At 41.0% G+C, this 21,561-nt stretch overlaps 1 protein-coding gene across 1 annotated transcript; it reads left to right on the top strand.

The window, feature by feature from the left end:
* Positions 1-5,265: 5,265 nt before the first annotated feature.
* Positions 5,266-21,545, top strand: UBXN2A (UBX domain protein 2A). The gene is made up of 7 exons (XM_031595913.2): positions 5,266-5,393; positions 8,027-8,079; positions 9,468-9,603; positions 11,184-11,293; positions 12,797-12,937; positions 18,134-18,295; positions 20,191-21,545. The coding sequence occupies exons 2-7, from the start codon at positions 8,048-8,050 to the stop codon at positions 20,492-20,494; spliced, it is 885 nt and encodes a 294-aa protein (XP_031451773.2). The 5' UTR covers positions 5,266-5,393; positions 8,027-8,047; the 3' UTR covers positions 20,495-21,545.
* The last annotated feature ends 16 nt before the right edge of the window (positions 21,546-21,561 follow it).

The raw sequence follows: 21,561 nt of genomic DNA on the forward strand, positions 1-21,561 counted from the left end.
GCTTTATTCTCATTATGTTAGCATAGTAGGGAACATGTAAAGACATGCTTCATTTTGGATGTTTCCTCCCTACATGGTTTTTGGCAGATGGTTTTATTTTCAGGTTTCTTTGTTGTCCTGTTGTTCTTACAAGGCGTGGCCAGTAACTGACTCAGTCATCTCATGGCTTTCTGGCTTCTATGTGCGCTCCATCGCCATTCTTAATAGGGACACTATAAATGAATAAATCATAAATAACAACATTTGCTCGTCAGTTTTGTTTGGATTTTTTGTTTCTTATACAGATAACGCGATAACATAAGATTAATATTTTATACTACACGCACAAAGAAATTTCTATATGGTTTAACAATAAAAGATGAAGTACTGCAGACATTGATGCAGGCATGAATTTATTGCAATTTCACTAATTCTTATTTGTTGTTTGTGTCTAGTGTAATGTAAGGATGGAATTAAAACCTGTCTTGACCCTCTATACGTAGGGAGAGCTTTGTGGGGAAAAAAACAAATAGAAAAAAAGAGGTAAAAAAAACCTGAGTAGTGAAAGAGAAAAGACAAAAAAGAAAAGAGGGGGAGAAAGGAACAGAGTTCCTAATACTCCACAAAGTATTACATAAAACTTTTGTAGGGTTCATTCTCAGATTCAATTTCAAGATTTGTAGTTTGGTCTTGAAGACAGATGGGTAAATGCTTCTGAAAATAAATGCCATTGGGAAGGACTGTGTTTCAAATTGAACCAATTTATAACAAGTGCTGAAGCTTGCAGCAGAGTTCAACACCTTTTTATCTCCAGTTATTAGAAAAGAAAATGAAAATAACCAAAACTTATATTGAGAAGAGGCCAGGACATCTGCTGTGGCAGGTACACCACTGAGAAATTGGAAGACCATGAAAAACTGCTGGAGTAAAAGAATCCCTTTTGCTCAACAAGACTTGGGTGGGACTCGGTGACATAAAAATACATTAAAAGATGAGCCAGGATAAAGACAACTGGAAATCCTTGTTTATTCCATAAGTAATATTTAATGTTATGGGAAGTACTTGGAAGATTTTGTTGCCACCTGTTCCTGTTTTACAAGGAAATCAGGAACATATTATAACAAAAGAAAAAGTGCTTTGTCATTTATTAAGAACTTTTGTAGAGAGCTTCATCCCAGTAAGGACCAGAGGGCTTTTTTTCAGTCAAATCTTATTTGCTTCAATCATGGGCAATTTATCAGAGATTACTTTGTAATATCTCTGAATAGCTGTAACATTCCAAAGAATGAAAATCAAATCATCTTTTCGGGACTCTATTTATAAGCTCTTGTGTGTTTCTTTCTGTCATGCCGTCAACTCATCCTGGTTTCAGCTGAATCTCAAAATAAAGGGATTCAGAAGAGATTATGCTTTTGTACATGTGCTCTATGTCCTTTCTGGGAAGAATTTTAGGAAACTGAGTTGGAACAGCTTCTCTCTTGAGAACTGTCCACCATGAAGACAGGCCCTTGGGAAACATCAAACAAGGAAGGTCTGCTAGCCTGGATTGGTCCCACCTTACACTTGAACACATAAAGTCCCTCCACATTGCACATGCTTTTCAGTGATAACGAGGTGGCCCATTCTTAATAATAATGTTTTAGAAATTAACTTTGAATGTTCAGTTCTAATGTTCAGCTGAATATTGCTTTCCAAACTACAGCAACAAACTACATAACTGCAACTTGAAATGGTATCAGAGGGCAGATTTCTTACATGACATTAAATAGGAGCGATAAGAACTGCCTCCTGATATTTCAAAATTAGCTTCACATCACATCTACTAATCAGCTTCCATAACGTTTCCTGTTGAGCTAAGGTTACATACAGTAGATGGTCTGATACTAAAAAGGCTGATGACACTGTAAGCCAGGAATCTGCAGGATCTGTTTTTCACTATCATTCTGTACTAAAAATTGCTTCCATCTTGCAGAAAAATGGCATATCATCTCACTTTGGTGTTTATGATCATTAATCATATGAAAGTAGTACCCCAGATTGTTAGTATGCTAAAAGTAAAGCTTTTTATATAGCTTTGTTCATAAAAAACAGACTCTGTTCTAAAATGCTTACAATAAGCATTTATTAATACATTTGCAGATAAGCATTAGGAGTATATGAATGCATAATAAACATGATTAAGGTCACATGGAGAGTCCATTGGAAACACTATTTGCTCATAAATTTCCCTACTCCTCACACAAAATCTTTGCTTCAAAAATAAGTTCTCTTGTTATGCGTCCAAGAACAATATTATAAACTATGCTACCATATCTTAGTTTCACTTGAAAGTGTCTTTGTTTTGAGAATTCACGTCATATGTTATTTCCAAATGTGTGTTATCTAGTGCTAACAGTTGCTCAAGCTGTCTTGAATTTTTCATGGCTTTATACATTCTATGGAATTTTTCAAATTGAAGTTATATTCACTTTGCTGTGGATTCACACTCCAACAGCCCAGCTGCATGTGTGGATACTTCACTGCACGGGGGTAACACCCTGTTCATGAATGCTGATTCCTGCAGTGTCTCCCATAAAACGGTGACTCGCTTTCCCATTGCACTAACTTTCCAGCAACATGAGCTCCCAAAGATATTTCTGGCATTGTGGCAGCCTGGAGCATTTAACATCCCTGCAAGGACCATGAAGGAAAAGGACACCACGCAGAGGAATGTGCTGTCACGTCACAGAATTGCCGAGCACAGAGTGACCATACTCTGTTCTATTTTACAATCCCTTTTCCCTCTCAGTCTGTTACAGCTCTATGGATATGTGTATATTACTGAAAAAGCTTCAGGCAACAACTGTTATCTCAAGTAAAGGTCAATCAATATAGCTGATGTGTTGATGTTTAATCATAGGAAGTTGCTGTTTTCCTCTGGCATGGGTTAACCTTGGTTTAAAATATTCCTTCAGTTAGATTTCGTATTGTTTTTAGGTACACCATGTGCAGTGGTTCTTCTACAACCCTGACAGCTGGGTAGTGACAGCTGGAACAGTGCTTTATTTTGTCATCATTGAGATTCACTCCTACATTATAAAACAAGTTCAGGGGTTGTTACTGTCTTCCACACCAGTGCATCTGATCTCTCCTGACAAAGGGGCATGAGATGGTTGTATTCATCTAATGAATACCCTGTTACAGTGTTTTTCAGTGAACTCAGTCCGGGCTGTTTGCTTCTATTCACCACGCTGTAAGAAAAGGACCATTTGCTTCTGTTCATCTTGTATACTGTTTCTTACCAGAGAATAAGCTTTATATAATGCATAGTCTAAAAGGATTTCAGTAAAAGCTTGATTGTAACAATGCTAACTTGAAAATATCCACTTTTAAGAAAAGAAGATTTTTTATGCTATACTGGAACTGAAGACAGATTTTCCCTTTATTTTTCTTGCTCTCATGCTTTGTCAAGTTTCAGTCCTGAGGGAAAACAGCTGCACTTAGAAGAGCTATTAAGGAACCACTAAATTCACTAGGACACCAATTCCTATTGTAGTAGGTCAGCATGTCTCCAGCTGTACTCTGATTTGCAGTAATAGATCTAATCTTCTAAATCAATACTTGATTGCAGTTGAGAAGCCTGCAACATTACACCAGGTAAAGTCCAATCTTGCCTTTTCCTGTGCTTACCTTGGGTCTAATACAATTTTTGCAGAAAGGGCCCCAAGGCAGGTCTTGCACTTATTACTAAGCTTGTGTGTTCAATGAAATGGATCAAATGTACTTAAGATATTGAAAGTAAAATATGTTCAGCACCGCAGAACAACTTTATGACATTTTACCAAGTAGAATTTGTAAATTCCTTACATTTCTTCAACAGTGATATGAAAGCCTTGTGATACATTCCGTATGTGTACAGATATGTATGTATATGAGGGGTATAAAACTCACTCAGTAGAATCATAGAATCATTAAGGTCGGAAGGACCTCTAGGATCATCCAGTCCAACCTCACCCCTTCCCACCATGCTCACTGCCCGCATCCCTCAGTGCCACATCCTCACGTTCCTTGAGCACCTCCAGGGACAGCAATCCCCCCCCACCTCCCTGGGCAGCTGTGCCACTGCATCACCACTCTTTTGGACAAGCAGTTTTACCTGATATCCAACCTGAATCTCCCCTGGCACATCCTGAGGCCACGACCTCTCCTCCCATCACTAACTGGGAAAAAACAGCTCCCCCCAGCTTCCTACAACCTTCTCTGAGGGTAGATGTAAAGTGATAAGATGTATACTTGTATATGAGGTCTGTGGGGAGACCTCATTGTGACCTTCCAGTACTTGAAGGGAGCATATAAACAGGAAGGGGAATGGCTGTTTATGAGGGTGGGTAATGATAGGACAAGGGGGAATGGTTTTAAACTGAGACAGGGGAGGTGTAGGTTAGATCTTAGGAGGAAGTTTTTCACCCAGAGGGTGGTGAGGCACTGGAACAGGTTGCCCAGGGAGGTTGTGGATGCCCCATCCCTGGAGGCATTCAAGGCCAGGCTGGATGTGGCTCTGGGCAGCCTGGTCTGCTGGTTGGTGACCCTGCACACAGCAGGGGGTTGAAACCAGATGATCATTGTGGTCCTTTTCAACCCAGGCCATTCTATGATTCTATGATATGTGAAAGCTATAAAACTCAACAGAATCACAGAATTGTAGGGGTTGGAAGGGACCTCTGGACATCATCTCGTCCACCCTCCTGTTAAAGCACATTCCCTACAGCAGATACATAAGAAAGCATTGAGATGAGTCCCGAATGTCTTCACAGTAGACTCCACCACCTCTCTGGGCAGCTCTCTGTCACATTCAAAGTAAAGTTGTTCCTTACGTTTGTATGTTTCTCCCTATGCTCAACTCTCCCCTGCACATTCACAGGCAGGAGCCACAGTTAGATGTCATCCAGCTCAAACTGAAGGGCAGCTGCCTTCAAGTGGCTCAGTGTGATGTAACGTACAGCAACACGAAGTGGAATAAACTCAGCTGCCAAGGGTCAGGTGTCAGTGCCTCAGAGGTTAAGCATCTCATTCCAGTCATAGCTTTGAAAAAAGTCATTTTATTTGTTACACTTAAGGGACTGCACAACACGTGAAGAAAACCCCGGGTGACCTTTGCTTTTAGAATTATCATCGATCGCATTTCACTCACGCTGAATTTCCTATTAATTAACGCGAATTAGGAACGAGGCGAAAGAAACACAACTCCACCCGCACTCTTTCCAACATGGCGGCCCTACACCGCCCTCCCTGTGGGCGGGGCGCAGCCCTCCTCCCCGCCCGGCCCGGCCGTGGGTGCCCGGGCCGCCTCCGGCCGCGCATGCGCAGTGGAGCGCGGGACAGCGAGGAGTTGGTGCGGAGCGGAGGCCGCGGGCGGTGCTGCGCTGCGGGGCCGGGTGAGTTGGTGCGGTGAGCCGGGAGAGTGGGTCCTACCGAGCCGGCGGCCCCTCCGCTCCGAGCGGTGCTGGAACTTAGCCGGCCCGCCTCAGCGCGGGGTGACCTCGTGGGCTGTAAATACAGCCCTGCTCGGGCTGCCCTTGGGTAGGTCGGGCTTTGGGGCGGCGGAGGGGAAGGCGCTGCTGGAGGCTTTCCGCGTTTCTTTTCGATATACGCCTTGCTGGCCGGCTGGAGATCTTGGAGCCGCGTTTACCTGAGCGTGTCGGCTCGGTGCTTTCCCTCCGTGCCCGTCTTTCTCCTCTAAGTTGTTCCCTGCCGCTGGGCGCTGCGCTCAGCCGCGTCCGTCATCGCTGGGCGCTGCGCTGGCAGAGCGCGCTGAGCTCGCGGCTGGAGAAGTTCTGCTTCCGTCGAAGTTAGCCGGCGAGCTTTCCTCTGGGAGCCGCTGGGAGGCTGGCAGCCCCGCGTTCCCCTTTATTTTGGTTAATTTCCGCAGCTGGAGGCTCAGCTCTGCGATACGTTTGCCACAAAAGGCGTACCGAAACTCCCAGCGCTGTGGGTGACGTCTGTGAGAAGTTGGCAGGAGAGAGCCGCTCCCTCTGCGGCACCGCGGGCTCATCTGGCCGCTGTGCCCGAGTGGCTCCTTGCTCGTGACCACCGACACGCTGCGTTGTGCTTTCCGTGATATATCAGCACGTGTGTTTCTTCAGAGTACAACCCAACGCCTTCTAAAGGCTGTTGAGTTTCAGTGGGAGCAGCGACTTTCACAGCTGAGCGGTTCTGAATGCTGCTGGTGCGGGCTGGAGGCCTCAGAAATCCCCCGAGCTCCGTCATTGTGCCGTGTGTCAGCAGCTCTGCTGACAGCCCACAGACAAATCAACGGAAGCAGGCACTCAGAGGTGGCTCTGGGGCAAAAGATACACGCAGACACAGATTTAGTCCAAGAAAATTATCTTAGCTGTGTCAAAAGTTAATTTGAGAGAAGCTGATGAACGTAAATATAGTAAGCATTCTTATGCTGGCTACAGAAGGTTCCTGTTTTGCAGGACAGGTGCAAAGTTCCAAGTGCAGCAATCAGATACACTCACGAGGTTGCAATGTACCAGCACAGGCTTGGCCAACTATAATTTTCTGTCTATGAGGACAGAGGAAAAAAAAAAAAAGGCTGTACCTCATCTTACATGAACATGTCAGAGGTATTCTAAGTGCAGTTATCTGACCTACGATATAGTAGAAGCAAATGATCTGAAGGCTGCCTGAACTTTCTCATAGTAACACAGAGTGTTACTATAACTGTTTTGCCCCATCCCTGGAGGTGTTCAAGGCCAGATTGGATGGGGCCCTGGGCAGTCTGGTCTAGCATTAGGTGGGATGGTTGGTGGCCCTGCGTGTGGCAGGGGGGTTGGAGATTCATGATCCTTGAGGTCCCTTCCAACCCTGGCAATTCTGTGATTCTGTGAGTGAATCTTTGTGGTTGTTAGGAGTGTTTTTTGAAGGCTTACCTACATTTCAACAGAAAGTGTGTTGCAGAGTTTTGAGATGAAGGAACGTCAATATCAGCATCCCAGAAGAACATGAATTAGTACTGAACTGAAAGCTTATGTGTTTGTTTTTTTTTTATCATTTCAGTGAATGTTGTTTCCTCTAACATCTCCATCTTTTATTAAGTTAGATGGTTGGAGCATTTTAAATTTATTTCAGTCTCACATGATCTTTTTTTTCCTGGGAGCACGTGGGCTATTGCTGCTTAGTTTGATGTTGATATCTGTGCACAATGTGATGACTTAGTCCTAATTCTGCCAGGAGCAGAGCGTGATCTGTGTAACCTGTGTCCAGAAATATTTAAACAGTTGCTGTTTAAAATTTATGTCCTTCTGGAAGCTTGTTTAATTTTAGGGTGGTTTTTGGGGTCTCCAGCTTTTTGTGACTCTCTGTAAGTTCTCCTCAGAGAGCTCAGAAGATTGGTATGGCATTCTCTGACTTGGCAAACTAATCCTGTAGTATATTTAGTACATCTGAATCCAGGATTTTCTTTCCAACTGGGTGACAGACTAGAAATGATAATGCACATTATGCAATTCTTTGAATGCTGCACTAATAAGGTATGGTAGGAAGAGGAACCTGACAAATCTTGCACCTTTGTGTAATGTGCTCTGTTGAAGTGAAGGTCATCAGAGTGCCTGCAGTGGCAGTGCAGTTTTCCTGTGACTGCCTCATAGCGTTGCCAAGAATCAGGGGATTTTAAGTCATGCTGATGAGAGAAGGAATGTGATCTCCTTTTCCTCAGTCGGTGTGGCTGTGGATGTGCATTTGCAATTCACATGATTATTGTGAAACTTATTTCTCTGTATCTATGTGAGGGTAGTTTTTGTTTAAGAGGTCTGAAAGCGATGTTTGGTTCACATGTCATCAAACTAAAAAGTGAGGGAAACAAAGAACCATTTGAAGACCAGGGGGGAGGGGAGGGGGATATAGGGGACAGGGGAAAGGTTCAGATTTCTGGTTAAACTCACTTGCAACACAAGAGAAACTTAAAGAGCATTTCAGCTTCAGAAGTAGGCAGGAGTGCCAGGCGTATCGTCTGCTGATGTCTGTGTGGGTTTTGTTTTGTTAACTGTCGTCTTTTCTTAATTAGGAGGAGCACCAGGATGAAAACATGGACAATATCAAAACTGTGAAGGAAGAATGGTAGGTTCTCGTCTCCCTTAGCTGTTTTCTTTTTCCTTCCTATTAGTGTTTACTTGTCCTATCAGCACTTTTTAAACTTTTTCTTAAATTTCAGAATACAGTCATTTCTGCTGTATCCTCTGTTCCACGTACACTGAAGTTTAAAAAAAAAAAAAAAGCCACAGATTTTTGCTTGAAGATTTCTCACATACCCAGAGTGTTTCCTAGATGTGAGAAGTGGCATAAATATTTTACTTAAAATAGAAAGACAGCATTACAGTTTGCTAACTCACTGTATACTTTGACATTTAGTATGGAGATGTTCAGTTTTCCAGACATGCTTGTGAGATAAAATGTAGTTGTTGCCTCAAATAATGCTCCAAGTTTTTGTTCTCTTAGAAAATGAAAGCAGGTACAGTATGGTACAGCATGCTTCTGAAGTCTTTCTTAATGTCACTGAGTTTTTCTTTACTTAAATACATTAATCCTTAGGGATTCTTACTGTTGCATAGATGCACTGCAAACAGTAATTCTTTTTAATGCAAATGTAGCTCATTACTGTTCAAGTAAGCATTGCTCTCCTTGAATTTATTGCAGAGTTTTACATAAAAATGTTTTTAAGAGCTACATTTTTTTTCCTGAATTACTAAAAATAGACTTCTGAATCTCCAGTTGAAATAACTCCTGCAATGTTTACCAAAACCCGCATAATCCTCTTAGTATGCAAAGAATCTAAACTGCAAGATAATCGTTCATTCACGTTGCATATATCTGCATTTTGATTGGTCAGAAACTAACAGAGAAATAGCTGTTACGTATGCAATGTTCTATAAAAAGAAGTGGCTGATGCATCTCTTTGTAATATTCTGGCAGTCTCCAAGGTATTAAAATCTTCCGTTGTATCTCTTCATTGTGCTCAAGTTAAGTGAACACTTGTTCTTCAGTTTCTTCATGTATTTCCAAGGGCAGGAACGGTATGTCTGTGGTGATGATGGGAACAGACAGTAAATAGTATGGCAGTTTTCCTGTATGTGGCTTTTAAAAATGAAGTCACTGTAGCCTGTATGATGGCAGTGCTTTAAAGATCTTTTGTTGGTGTGCAGTGGTCTGAGTTACAGATGTGGATGCATTCCTTGCTCTGATACCACGTTTAGATTTTTTTCGTATACGAGTTCACCTTTTCTTTTGTCACTTTTTCATTTGTGCTTCTGAAGTGCAAATAATAGCAGTTACAGGTTCCTGAAGCTCTTCCTGAAAAAGGCACAATACAAAGCTGACCTGATATTTTCTAACTATCAAGTAAGCTGGTGCAGGGGAGCATGTCTTTTAGTACTGAACTTCTAGGATAAAACTGCTTGTTGTCTTCTGTGCTGTGGAACATCTTTGTTATTTATGCATTTGTTCTGCAGGATGTGTAAGTCAAGAACTGATGACCAGATTTTGAATGGTACGGAACAAAACCACGACTATTTTGTCAATGACCTTTTTGAAGAAGCTCAGAAGATCGGTGCGATATGCGTGTCTCCAACTACAGTCAAGAACCAGGTAGGTGTTGATGAAAAAATGCTAATTTAACATAATAGTACTCCAGGAATACTCCAGAGAACAAATGTAAGAAGTTCAGCAGTCTTATCCAATAGGCCTGTAGGTAAATGCATGCAGAAGTCAGACAGCAGTAGGAACAGTCTGCCATCTTTGGCTGAACCAAGACTAGAATTCTGCTTCTGACACCTAAAAACCACTATAAAACACTTTTTCTGGGACTTAGCTCATGCACTTCTCATTAATTGCTAGAGAGAGAGAGCTTGTGATTAGGTGCAAGGAGTGACAACTGCCATTTCAGGGGAAGTTTTAAGAGTTGTAGTCTTTCTATGAAGAAATAATCCAGATTTTTCACTTATTCTTTTATATAGTTGTGGTAGTGGGATGCTCAGCATGGCTTTATATGTCAGTGGTTCTGTCCTTTTTTTTATATTTTTGTTGCTCCCAAAGATTGGTGGATGAGAAGCTGGATATGAGCCAGCAGTGTGCGCTTGCAGCCCAGAAGACCAGCTGTGTTCTGGGTTACATTAAAAAAGAGGTGGCCAGCAGGGAGAGGGAGGTGATTGTCTCCCTTTATTCAGCTGTTGTGAGGCCCCATCTGCAGTACTGCATCCAGGCCTGGGGCCCCCAGTACAGGAAGGATGTGGAGCTCTTGGAGTGGATCCAGAGGAGGGCCACTAAGATGATCAGAGGGCTGGAGCAGCTCTCCTATGAGGAAAGGTTGAGGGAACTGGGCTTGTTTAGCTTGGAGAAGAGAGGGCTCTGGGGAGACCTCATTGTGGCCTTCCAGTACATGAAAAGAATGTATAAACGGGAGGGTGAACGGCTGTTTAAGAGGATGGATAGTGATAGGACAAGGGGGAATGGTTTTAAACTGAGACAGGGGAGGTTTAGGTTAGATACTAGGAGGAAGTTTTTCACCCAGAGGGTGGTGAGGCACTGGAACAGGTTGCCCAAGGAGGTTGTGGATGCCCCATCCCTGGAGGCCTTCAAGGCCAGGCTGGATGTGGCTCTGGGCAGCCTGGTCTGCTGGTTGGTGACCCTGCACATAGCAGGGGGTTGAAACTCAATGATCTTTAAGATCTTTTTCAACCTGGGCAATTCTATAATTCTGTGATTGAGAGGGGCTGAAGAAAAAGCCATGTTCAAAAAAATGTTAGGGAGAGATCTGGAGAGAGCACCCCTAGAAATTATATTCATAGATCTCTGCCTGGGCTAAGGGAGAAAAGGAATGTGGGGAGCAATACTTGAACCCTGACTTCTGAAAGTGTTCCTTGGCAGTACTAGTTTCTTCCAGGTTTGTTTTTTTTTACTGCTTAATAGGAGGAGAGTTTTTGACCAAAGAAACTGTAATGATTAGAGTGAGGTTTATTTCTAACTCTTATTGACAGAAGATGCTTAGAAATCTTACTTTCCCCTTGCAGTCAGTCTACCTGTCGAGACAGGGTCAAAACACACTACAGTGAGTCTTCTCTTAGTGTTTTTAGTCCATGCACTGGATGGTTTAAAATCATAGGGTACTGTTGGTTATATAAAGCTAGTTTTAAATGAGTGTTAAATTGAAAATTGTTCTCGCTCTACAGGTTGATGTGATCATTAAACTTTGGAAAAATGGGTTTACAGTAAACGATGGTGAACTTAGAAGCTACACTGATGTTGGAAATCAGCAGTTCTTGGACTCCGTTAAAAAAGGGTGAGGGAGTTTTTTGTTTCTCATCTGCCTGAGTTAATGTGCTTTGGATTGCAGTTTGCTCATACTCCAAATTTTTGGCATTGCTTCACTCCAGTAGCCCTGCAGGAGCACAGTCTGCTGACTCTGTCATTTCCTGTCGTGCCGATGACTTCTCACATCCACAAGTTTCACATACTGCAACTGAAAGCAGTCGTACAGTTGCTGATGGAGTAGATAAAAGTGAGTGTTGGTAGGAGGCACAGCAGACACAGAATGAAATAAAAAGGAAGTCATCGTGCCCAGTAATAGCCAGTGCTCAAATTGTACTTCTGCTGACAGTCTCAGTGTGCAAGTGGTTAAGTATGTCTGGTTTGCTGGTCTTTGTTTTCCTTTTATTGATGAAAAGCCTTTGGTGGGTGCAGTTGCTGCATTGTAATACCAGGAAGCTTCAATCAGCCTTCAATTGCAGTCATCGTTCCTTGTACAAACTCACTATTTCACTCACTTGTGTGCGTATATAGTGATCCTACTTTTATCCAGGTGCTGAAATTGAGCATGCTGGAATGATTTCTGCTAGTGTTTGATGCAGTCTTACTTTAAAATAGCAGATTGAACATAAAAACCAATGTAATTTGAGCCTTTCACTTGTAGTCTGTTTCCTCGTCCCATACAAATAAAAGGGAGAAAATAATTTTGCACAGTATTATTTTATAACTCATTTTCATGTATGTGAATTAATTACACCATTCTGTTTTTCATCTCTTTTGTGCTTTACAAGCCCATCAAAAACGACTAATTTTACATTTTACCTTCTGCGTGTCACCTGCATTGGTTCTAATAGCAGTTGACTGCATTGTTAAAAGCCCTCTATTTTCTTTGTGTAAGTCAAAAGTTTACCACCTCCCTTTCTCTGTTTCCTCATAGAGATGCTAAGTAACTACCAGATGGTTCCTGCATAATTGGTGGTGGTAGGCTAGCACTCAGCACCACTCAGACAAAGGCCTTGTGTTCTGCTTAAGGCAAATAAAGCATTGCTGGGTGATGTTACTGCACTAAAGACTGTAGCTATTAGTGATCTAACTTCTTAAAGCTGAGTTTCCTGTTTGTCAGTAATTAAACACATAGTTTCTAAACTCAGTCTTTCTCGTTAAAAGTTGATCATTGTTTTTTATGTTTTTGTTTTGTTTTTTATTCCCATAAGTTACAAAAAATAATTGAACCTACCATGTATTGCTGCAGTAATATTAAACCCTCTGCACGTTGTACTTTGGTGTGGTAACTACTGGGTAAATTTCAGTATCATTCAGTGAATTACATTGTCTTATTTTATTGTTCAAATTGTATTTAATTTGCAGCTCAAGAACTTGGAGTTCTTTGCATATCATGCAGTTAGTGTGATTATTAATAAATTATGTACTTTAAAGCATGATCTTTACAGGAGTAAACAGAGCTGGTATTAATCATTAATGTATTTTGGATACTGAAACAGTATAGTAATTCTTTTTCTTGTGTCTTTTTCTTAAGGGAACTGCCTTTTGAGCTACAGAAAGTATTTGAGAAGGAAGAGGTAGATGTGAAGGTGGAAGACAAAAAAGATGAGTTGTATCTGTCATCAAAAAAGCCAATATTTCATCCCTTTTCTGGTCATGGTTACAGATTAGGAAGGTGAGTAACTTGATGTAATCTGTGATTGAGTAGCTGAAGGAAAGTATACGTATGGTAAGGGATCATATAATTCAGATTGGAGGCTACCTCTGGAGTTCTCTAATCCAGGCTTCCATGTGAAACAGGCTCACGTGTGGGGAGAGATGAGATTCCTCAGAGCTTTATCCAGCTGGGCCTTGAAATTCTGCAAGGATGGAGACTGTGAAACTTGGTTCAGTGACCTGACCTCATGAGGGAGAAAGTTTTAACTTATACCCAATCTGAATTTACTGTGTTTCAACTTATATCCTCCATGCAGAGCCTGATAACCTCCTGTAGGTACTGGCATGTTGCTGCTAAGGCCCCTAGTACAATTTCTCCCACAGGCTGAACAAGCCCACCTTCTCCATCCTCTCCTCCCAAGGCAGATGCTCCAGCCCAAGCACATCTCTGAGGCTCTCCATGGAACCCCCTTCAGTTCATCAATATTTTTCTTTTATTGGTCTTTTACCAGGGGCCAAATCTGAGTTCAGTATTTAGGTGTGTCTAACAAATGCTGTGTAGGGGATTATCAGCTGTGACAATCTGTTGGCTGGGGTCTTGCTCACACAGCCAGGAGTTTATTGACTTTCTTGGCTCAAAAGTTCCATGTGAACAATACTTTTTTAAAGAACTGTTCCCAGTTTCTTCTATCCTGTAATTTAATAAAAAAAAGCTTTGCTGTTAAAAGTTAGTGTATCTATGAGAGAAGAGGAATTTAAGTGTTGGAGCTGAAAAAGACTATTTTGTATTCTGTTGAAGTTCTTCAGCATTTAACTATGCGTTCACTGTAGTTTGACTTTCTACTCATCCTTTCCTTTATTCTATGTGGGTGGATAAAAGTCAACTAGCACAAAAACTGGACTTGGTTTATGACCATACAGCATTTTGGAAATCCTTTGTACAGAGGCGAGCTAGGAGTTCACTTGTATAAATCTCTGCAGCTTTAGCTTACTTCTGCTGAATCATCTTTCATGTATTTCCGTCATGTAAGATTTACGTGCATGAAAAAGATGATTTCAGCCTTGGGAATGAAACACAGTGACCAGGAAACCTTCAGTGGTGGATCTGCTTAGTGACCTGTAGGCTGTGCTGAAGCCTGAAGTGAACTGCTTGTTCTGATGCAGTGGAAAGGGTTTGCTGTTCAGGCTCAAGCTGAGGAAAAGCATCACTGGGTAAGGAAGGAGTGAGGCTGGGGGAGAAGGTAGGTAACATACAAAGTAAAAGGCTGATGGGGCAAAGAGTGAGTGGTTTCAGGAGGCATTAGAGAAGCAAATATCTTTGATCAGTTTCATCTGTTTCAGTAGCACAGGCTATTCATTCAATTGCTGTATGCTTGGGTTGATAGGGTCGATAGGGAAGAACTTCCCTTGAGAGGTGGATGAGAAATGCCTCAAGTCTCGCTTTTGGTAGCACTGAAATCCTGAGCAAAGGTCAAGAACTGAATCGTATTTCATTTAGCAGTAGGCATGTATATAGCGGAAGCAGAAAGATCTTCAGCATGCTGGGTTTCTGCTGCTAAGCAGGGCTAAGTGGCAGGTTGTTCAGTTGCTTGTCGTGCTCTGTCATGCCTACAGCAAGTAATGATCTGGCTTCCCAGTAGGCGCGTTAGGTTCTGGAAACATGCTATTCTGTGACTTTCGCTTGAGTGGTTTTGCACACTGAGACATCCCACAACTTGCTCAGCAATTTTGTTCTGTATGAACAGGATAGAATGCGCCCTCCTGCTGTTGCTGGTCTATTCAGTGCTATGGTATCAGAATGTTTTCTTTCAAGACTACTAAATATTTTTTTGCTGGTGGTGGAAACATGAGCCGGGAGTGTTTTGTAAACTGGTCCTCGCTTCCTGATGTTAATAAATATCCATTGCACCCATATGCTACTCTTGGAACAGAAGAGCTTTTTGGGGAAATAATAATACTACCTGAGATGGATATGTTGTGGTTTAACCCAGCAGTCAGCTTGGAACCACACAGTCTTTTGCTCACTACCCCTCCCTCCCTCTCAGTGAGTTGGGGAAAGAATCGGGAGGAAAAAAAGTTTTTATCTCAGCCTGCAATTACTTTTATTTGCTAAGACAGAAGAGAGAAATGGTAGCAGTGGTAATGGCAAATGTTTACATTTACAGAACAAGTGATGCACAATGCAATTGCTCACCACCCACCAACTTATGTGCAGCCAGTCCCTGACAAGCAGTAGCCCTCCCTCCCCCCAGCTAACTTCTTACAGTTTTATTGGGTTTTTTTAAACGATGCCATCTGATATGAAAGATCTCTTTGGCCTTTTGATCTTTTGGATCAGCTGTCCTGGTTCTGTTCCCTACCAGCTCCCTGTGTCCCCTCATTCACCTCCCTCTGGCAGGACAGTAGGAGAAGCTGAAATGTCCTTGGCCCTGTATAACCACTGATGAGCAACAAATGAAACATTGATGTGTTACCAACATTGTTTTTCTCCTAAAGCCAAAACATAGCATCATAGCAGATGCTATGAGGAAAGTTAACTCTGTCTCAGCTGAAACAAGGACAATATAATAGGGTTGAAGCTGTAGAACTCCCTTTACACAGTTACATTCATGTGCTTAATTAAAAGAGAGAGACAAATGACTGAATGGTTTACTTAGCTTATGACCTGCTTATCAGTTAAACTTCATAATAATCTCTGTAGGCTTTTCTGCTGGTGCTCCCAGGTGAATGAATTACATGAGTGGCTGCGTTCTGAAGTCTCAATAGAAGTTGGTCTGTTGACCACCTCATTAAAATTTGTTTTGGGGAAAAATAGAGGAACTAGAACTGTTTTCATTTGTTGTTTATTTTTAATGCAACCCAAATGAGTTTGATCCTCTCCATTTATGCTGTACAGGAGAAACAAAGACAGACTTTTCCAATATATCTCAGGTAGCTGTATAACTATTCAGGTTTATTTACCCCTATTCAGGTTCATTTAATAGCTTGACTCTAACAAGATTTGCAGCTAAAAATCTCTGTTAAGTTTAACAAGGTATTTTAAAGACAGCCTTAGAAAGGACCTTAACTGTACTGTTGACTGAAATCACTTGTAGCAAAATGGATTTGCTGTATAACATTATTAGGGTAAAACAGTGTGCTTCAAGCTTCTTCCCATTAGTCTGGGTAAGCACAGTACTTAAAGAGAAAAAACCCAGTATGTGAAAAATTGCCTGGAGACTTTTGTATCTCTTCAATGGTAAGGTTATCAAGGGAAGATGTAAAAGGAATGAACTGTTAAAAGGAATGATGATGGTTTGATGTCAGACTAATAGAAGACTTACATTTTTGGTTTGTGGCTTCGGTCAGAGCTCCCACCACTAGATGGCTTTATCTGTCAGTTTTACAGGAGCAAATTTAATTGAAATGCTTTAGAACTTGGTGAATGGAGTTCTTCTAACTTTCTCTTGCAGCTTAGTTTAACGTGTTGCCTTCAGTTCTGAGTATGCTTGCTATTAAAGAATAATCTCCAATGCTACTACAGAGTCCTGAGATGCGGAAAGAGGAAAGAAGTGGTTTGAGAACAGCATCAAATTTGTGCATATGTGAGATAGTTGTGTGAACTACAACTGTAGCTGATGGGACTAAAACGTGTCTGGTTTAGCTTGGGCAGAACTGCACAGTTAATTAGCTCTCCAGGATCCACTGTACTGGAGGCAGCTGGCTCACATGTGACTGTTTATATGTCAGTAAGCTCTGAACTGGACTGCACTATCAAGCAGCCAGAGAAAGATGATCACTGCAGGACTTAAGTATGATTTACACTTTATTTTTGTTTTTACTTCCATTGCCAAGATTGTTTAACTTTATCTTGTTGGTGCTTAAGGGTTTTTTTTTCCAAATCTGGACTGCAGCTAGGGTTTATTGTGTCCTGAGGTCAAGCATGGCAAGAAGCTGAGTGAGATAAGTATATCAATAGGGGCAGATGGGTGATAGTAAGTCACCTGTACTTGGGCTGCAACTAGAATGTTTTACAGGTGCACATCTTGAAATCTATTGCTTCCTACTTCTTGCACCCCAGATGGTTTCTGCTTATTGCCATGGACATGAGTGGTAAAGAATTCTTGAAATGCTTCAGATTGAGAAGACTATTAGCTTGAATGTGTCAAATCGGTAGACTTTTTTTTTTTTTTTACTGAAAAATGAACTGTGGCTTTTCTGCTTTATGATTAAACTAACACAATACAAGAACATAAGGATGCTGTTTGCAGAGCAGATGCAGTATTGTTAAGAACTGTTGTTCTATTGTTTAGTGAGTTCTCCCTCAAGAAACAATAGGTGATTTTTTTTTGTGTGTGTGCAGAGTGAGCTTTGTCTGAAACCACTGTGAAACACTCATGTAGTCAGTAACCACGACAGAGCTCAGAAGAAATGGCAACTCCTTAAATCACTGCTATTGTTTTGCAAGCACACATCTGCTTATATTTACGTGTGTGGAGGATGTGCCCATTGGATCAGGCCTTAGTGATGACTTAAACAGTACGTACTGAACAAGCTTGCCCATGAAAGCAAAAAAACCTAAACTCTAGATGTTTCAGAACCAGTATTTGTGCCAATAATTTTTTTCAGAGACCATACACTCGAACTGAAGCCTTCTGTCAAGCTATTTTATGGATCTTTCTTTGCCCTTATGGTACACTGAGCTGGTGAAAGTGCTTTGCAAATCAAAAGCTAAGTATATGCATAAGCTTGGGTTTCCACGTTAAATCAATTTCTCTATGAATGTCTCTAAACTGAAAAAAATGATGCTGGAGTCTAAATGAAGGCTAACAGCTTTCAGTTAAATTGAATTACTGTAATCACATTGCACTGAAAATTAACATTGAGTATGCAAATTCAAACATAAGCCCCTTATAGTTTCACCTGTGTGATTAGAATACAAAAATACACGAAGAATCTCTCTTGTGTGTGCTTTAGTCCTTTGACATGTCAGTTCCCTTCTGTCTTGTAAAATGCTTACTGCAGACAAGCAAATTCTTTAGCACGTTGAAGACTTCCACGTGGAATTATTAGCATAGTTTTCTGGGTTTTTTGTTTTTGTTTTTTTTAATGATATCAAATCCTATGACCTTTTTTTGCTCTTTGACACAGGGCAGAGAGCTCCAGAAGAAGAGATCTGGACAAAAGTTCAAACTTATGGGAAGTCATAACTTGGATTTTTGGTTTTTTTTTTCAGTGCTACTCCAAGGATAATCTCTGAAGTAAGAGAGGATCAAGGAGCTGCTGATAAAAGACGTCTTCCTGTAGTACCCTTAAATGATTTGGAGCCTGTCACTAACATCCAGATCTGGTTAGCGGATGGGGAGAGGATAATTCAGAAATTCAATGTTTCACACAGGTAATGCTGTTATTTGTGCTTGCATCTGAATTGTTTGTGCTACAACTGTACGTATAATATGTCCAATATCTGTAGCTCGTCTATCTCTCCAGTTCACTTAATGTTGCATTGCTCTTTGGCTCTACCTAGTGTATCTTTTTGAAATTTTTTAGAGAAAATTCATCATTTTTTAGCAAACAAGTGAGAGGAGCGCGAGAGAAGCTGATGTTACCAGTCAGCTCATAACTGAGTGTAAATCAAAATCCACTGAGGAAATTTGGAGGTTTTTAGGCTAGTGGAAGTTAAGGTGTATGAATTGTTAATTGCTGGAAGAAACAGTTAAGTGGATTTATGCAGCTTTTATGGTGACAAGTCCATTACAGAATGACTGCATCTGGAGCAAATTGCTTATTCAAAAAGGAAAACCTGCTAGTTGCTGAGCAGACAGCAGCACAGATGTTGAGTTTCAGAAAATCCACTTGTATCTCTTCCAGCACATAAAAGGAAGTGGAGGATGTGACTTCGAACTGAGCCAGAGGAACATCCAGGGAGGGCCAAAGTTAAGCAGGAGAGCTAATTCACCTGCATGTCTGTCCTGTCAGCATGGATGGAATAAAATGCATCTAGTGTGCTTAATTCTTAATTATTACAATTTCCAGTTCCCGAAGAAGCTTATAAATGGGGATAAAGTCAGAAGGTGTCAGCACAGCAGATGTATGAAGGAACCTTGAGAAAGTAGGATTAATGGCTTAACATTAAATTTTAGAACTGCTGTCTTTAGGGACCTTTCCCCAACTTGTAATTTGCTGTCACAGTATTACACAGTCATGTCATATGCAAAGGTTACAGTGCCTGTGTTTCTCTCTGAATCAGTTTAAAGTGATCATAGGTTTTAATACAACTCAGGCTGCTGTCAAGATAAACTGTAAATAGCAGGCTGCCCAGAGAGATTTTGGAGTTTCTTTGTCTGGAGATAATTAAAACCCACTCTGGATGCTTTCCTGTGCTACCTTGCTACCTACTGTAGGGAACCTGTTTTAGCTGAGGGTTGGACTGGTTGATCTCCAGAGGTTCTGTTCCTATCCTGAACATTCTGAGATTATGAATGGTCAGAAGAAGAGCTCAGGTGCTTAACTTGTACTGATTTATTACTCTTAGCAGCCTAAGATATGATGCAAAATGTTGTTGTGGTGTACTGCTGAAAGATCAATTGCTATTCTAATTAGAAGCTCCCAAATAAAGGTTTTATCTTTGTTATTCCAAGTTTAACAGGATTAAGTATATTAAAGAGTTTTTTTCTTTGTGATAAATACTATTATTTACAATTGTGAAGTACTTCAACAGGGAAAAAAAATCCTTGGGATCAGAGAATGAGTACTTTGTTTAGTTCTCTGATACAAATGTATCCTGTCACCTGGATTTACTCAATTAATCAGTTCTTGTTACTGCAAAACCTGTGTCTTGCTTACTCTTGAAAGATTCTTTGCACATTAGCAGGCATCTTGAATTTACTACTGCTCCTACTTTGGGAGACAGAGGCTACTTTAAGACCTAATTAACTAATTATCCAGGCAATCTTTGCAAATTTTGCTTTTTCTTTTATGGTTCTGCTGCGTGTACCATACACTAAAGGCTTCCTTACTCTAGCCTTGGCTATGGAACTTCAGGCAGAGCTCCACCAGCTGGTTAAGAAATATCAGGTTTGTGTAACAACCGTCCATGAGCCATGGTGAAGCATTTGAATCCTTCTTTTTCTTGCTCTCAAGTGAACCAGGCACTTAAGGATACCTATTTCTCCATTTCTGTGCCATTAGCCGTTATGTCTCATTCTGTTCCTGAGGTGGTTCTGTGTGTTGTTTGTGTTCTGTGTTAGGGCTAGAACACTCTGATGCTGAGTCGTCTTTTTTTCTTCTCAGAATAAGCCACGTCAGAGACTTCATAACAAAGTATCAAGGATCAGAGGGAGGTGTTCCCTTCATGCTGACTACTTCACTGCCATTTCGAGAACTGCAAGATGAGACTCTCACACTACAGGAAGCAAAGTTGCGAAATGCTGTTGTTGTTCAGAGACTTCAGAAAACAACTGAACCTTTTAAACTCTTAGTGATGAAAGCTCCTGACAGTGACTGTAAAACTGCTGCTACACCTAATGGACGGCTCAGGAATGAGCAAAAAAACGCTATCAAAAGCACAAGTTCAAATCAGTTTATAGCTGACTGAAAGCTACACACAGGCAGAACTAGACAAAACGTAACCAGCAATATCTGGATGCACTATCATTCTTACCTAGTGTGATCTTAGCAAATGTGCTGTAATCTGCTGTAACAAACATATTTTCAATTAATTTTGGTGATGAGAGCCTGGCTGAATAATGCAGCAGAGGTAACTTTATGACAGGAATTATCCTTATGATTTCCTTGGCTTTGCTAGCATGTTCTTTAATGAGTCCACTTAGGTGGGACGGTACTCTGAGACTTAATTACTACTGGTAACACACTTTAGGGAAAAACAATATTTATTTTTGCACTTTGGACTAAAGAGAAACTGAACTGGTTGATCTAATTTATACTTCAATATAAGTTGCTCCAGTTTCCCTTTCTGTTTTAGTAACAGGCAATAGATGCTGCAAGAAAGTTCACATTTGAACTCCTCTAGCTATTTTGAAAATCAGTGTAAGTATCATTAGTATTTAACTTCATCACAAGGTCTGCAGTGTGAATGTCCTATTAAGTCTTCACATGATGGTTGGTGCATGTGTAAGAAGATTGAAATTAGGTAGCCTGGTGCATACTGGATATGAAGTGCCTCTAAGTAAGCTCTGAAGGAATTGTTATTCCTAATGGTTGAAGTGTTTTCTTTCTCTTGTGTTCTGCTACAGATATCTTACAGACAGGGTGATGTTAAACTACCTGGCTCACTAGGTTAGAGATCTGCTTTTAGACTTGTCACAGAGAAACTTCATTTTTCTGTAGTTTGCCATGTGGCTATAGTGGCTTAGAGGGGCACAGTTGTTTTTATACTACGCATGTCTTTGTCCTGAGCTAGCCATCTGATGAGATGTCAACAGCACGTAGACAAACTTCAAAGATATCTAAAATCCATATTTGAAAACTGAAGCTTCTTCTCCACCCCTCCACCTCCTTTCCATCCCAATCTTTTTTTTTTTTTGTCCTTGTATTTTTGGCATAAGATTTGTACCCAACAATCCCATGTTTTGTTAAAGGAGAACATTAAGGACTAAATATATATATTTTGTACTGGTTGTGTTAAATCACGTATGGGTTTGT

This window comes from Phasianus colchicus, chromosome 2 (genome assembly GCF_987193195.1).
Source record: "Phasianus colchicus chromosome 2, bPhaCol1.hap1.1, whole genome shotgun sequence".
NCBI lineage: Eukaryota > Metazoa > Chordata > Aves > Galliformes > Phasianidae > Phasianus > Phasianus colchicus.

What these genes read in the sequence shown, in the direction of transcription:
- UBXN2A (XM_031595913.2), top strand. Translation starts at nt 8,048, where the DNA reads ATGGACAATATCAAAACTGTGAAGGAAGAATG. An exon ending in AAAACTGTGAAGGAAGAATG is followed by an intron (nt 8,080 to 9,467) that starts GTAGGTTCTCGT and finishes TTTGTTCTGCAG; the next exon opens with GATGTGTAAGTCAAGAACTG. An exon ending in TTGGACTCCGTTAAAAAAGG is followed by an intron (nt 11,294 to 12,796) that starts GTGAGGGAGTTT and finishes CTTTTTCTTAAG; the next exon opens with GGAACTGCCTTTTGAGCTAC.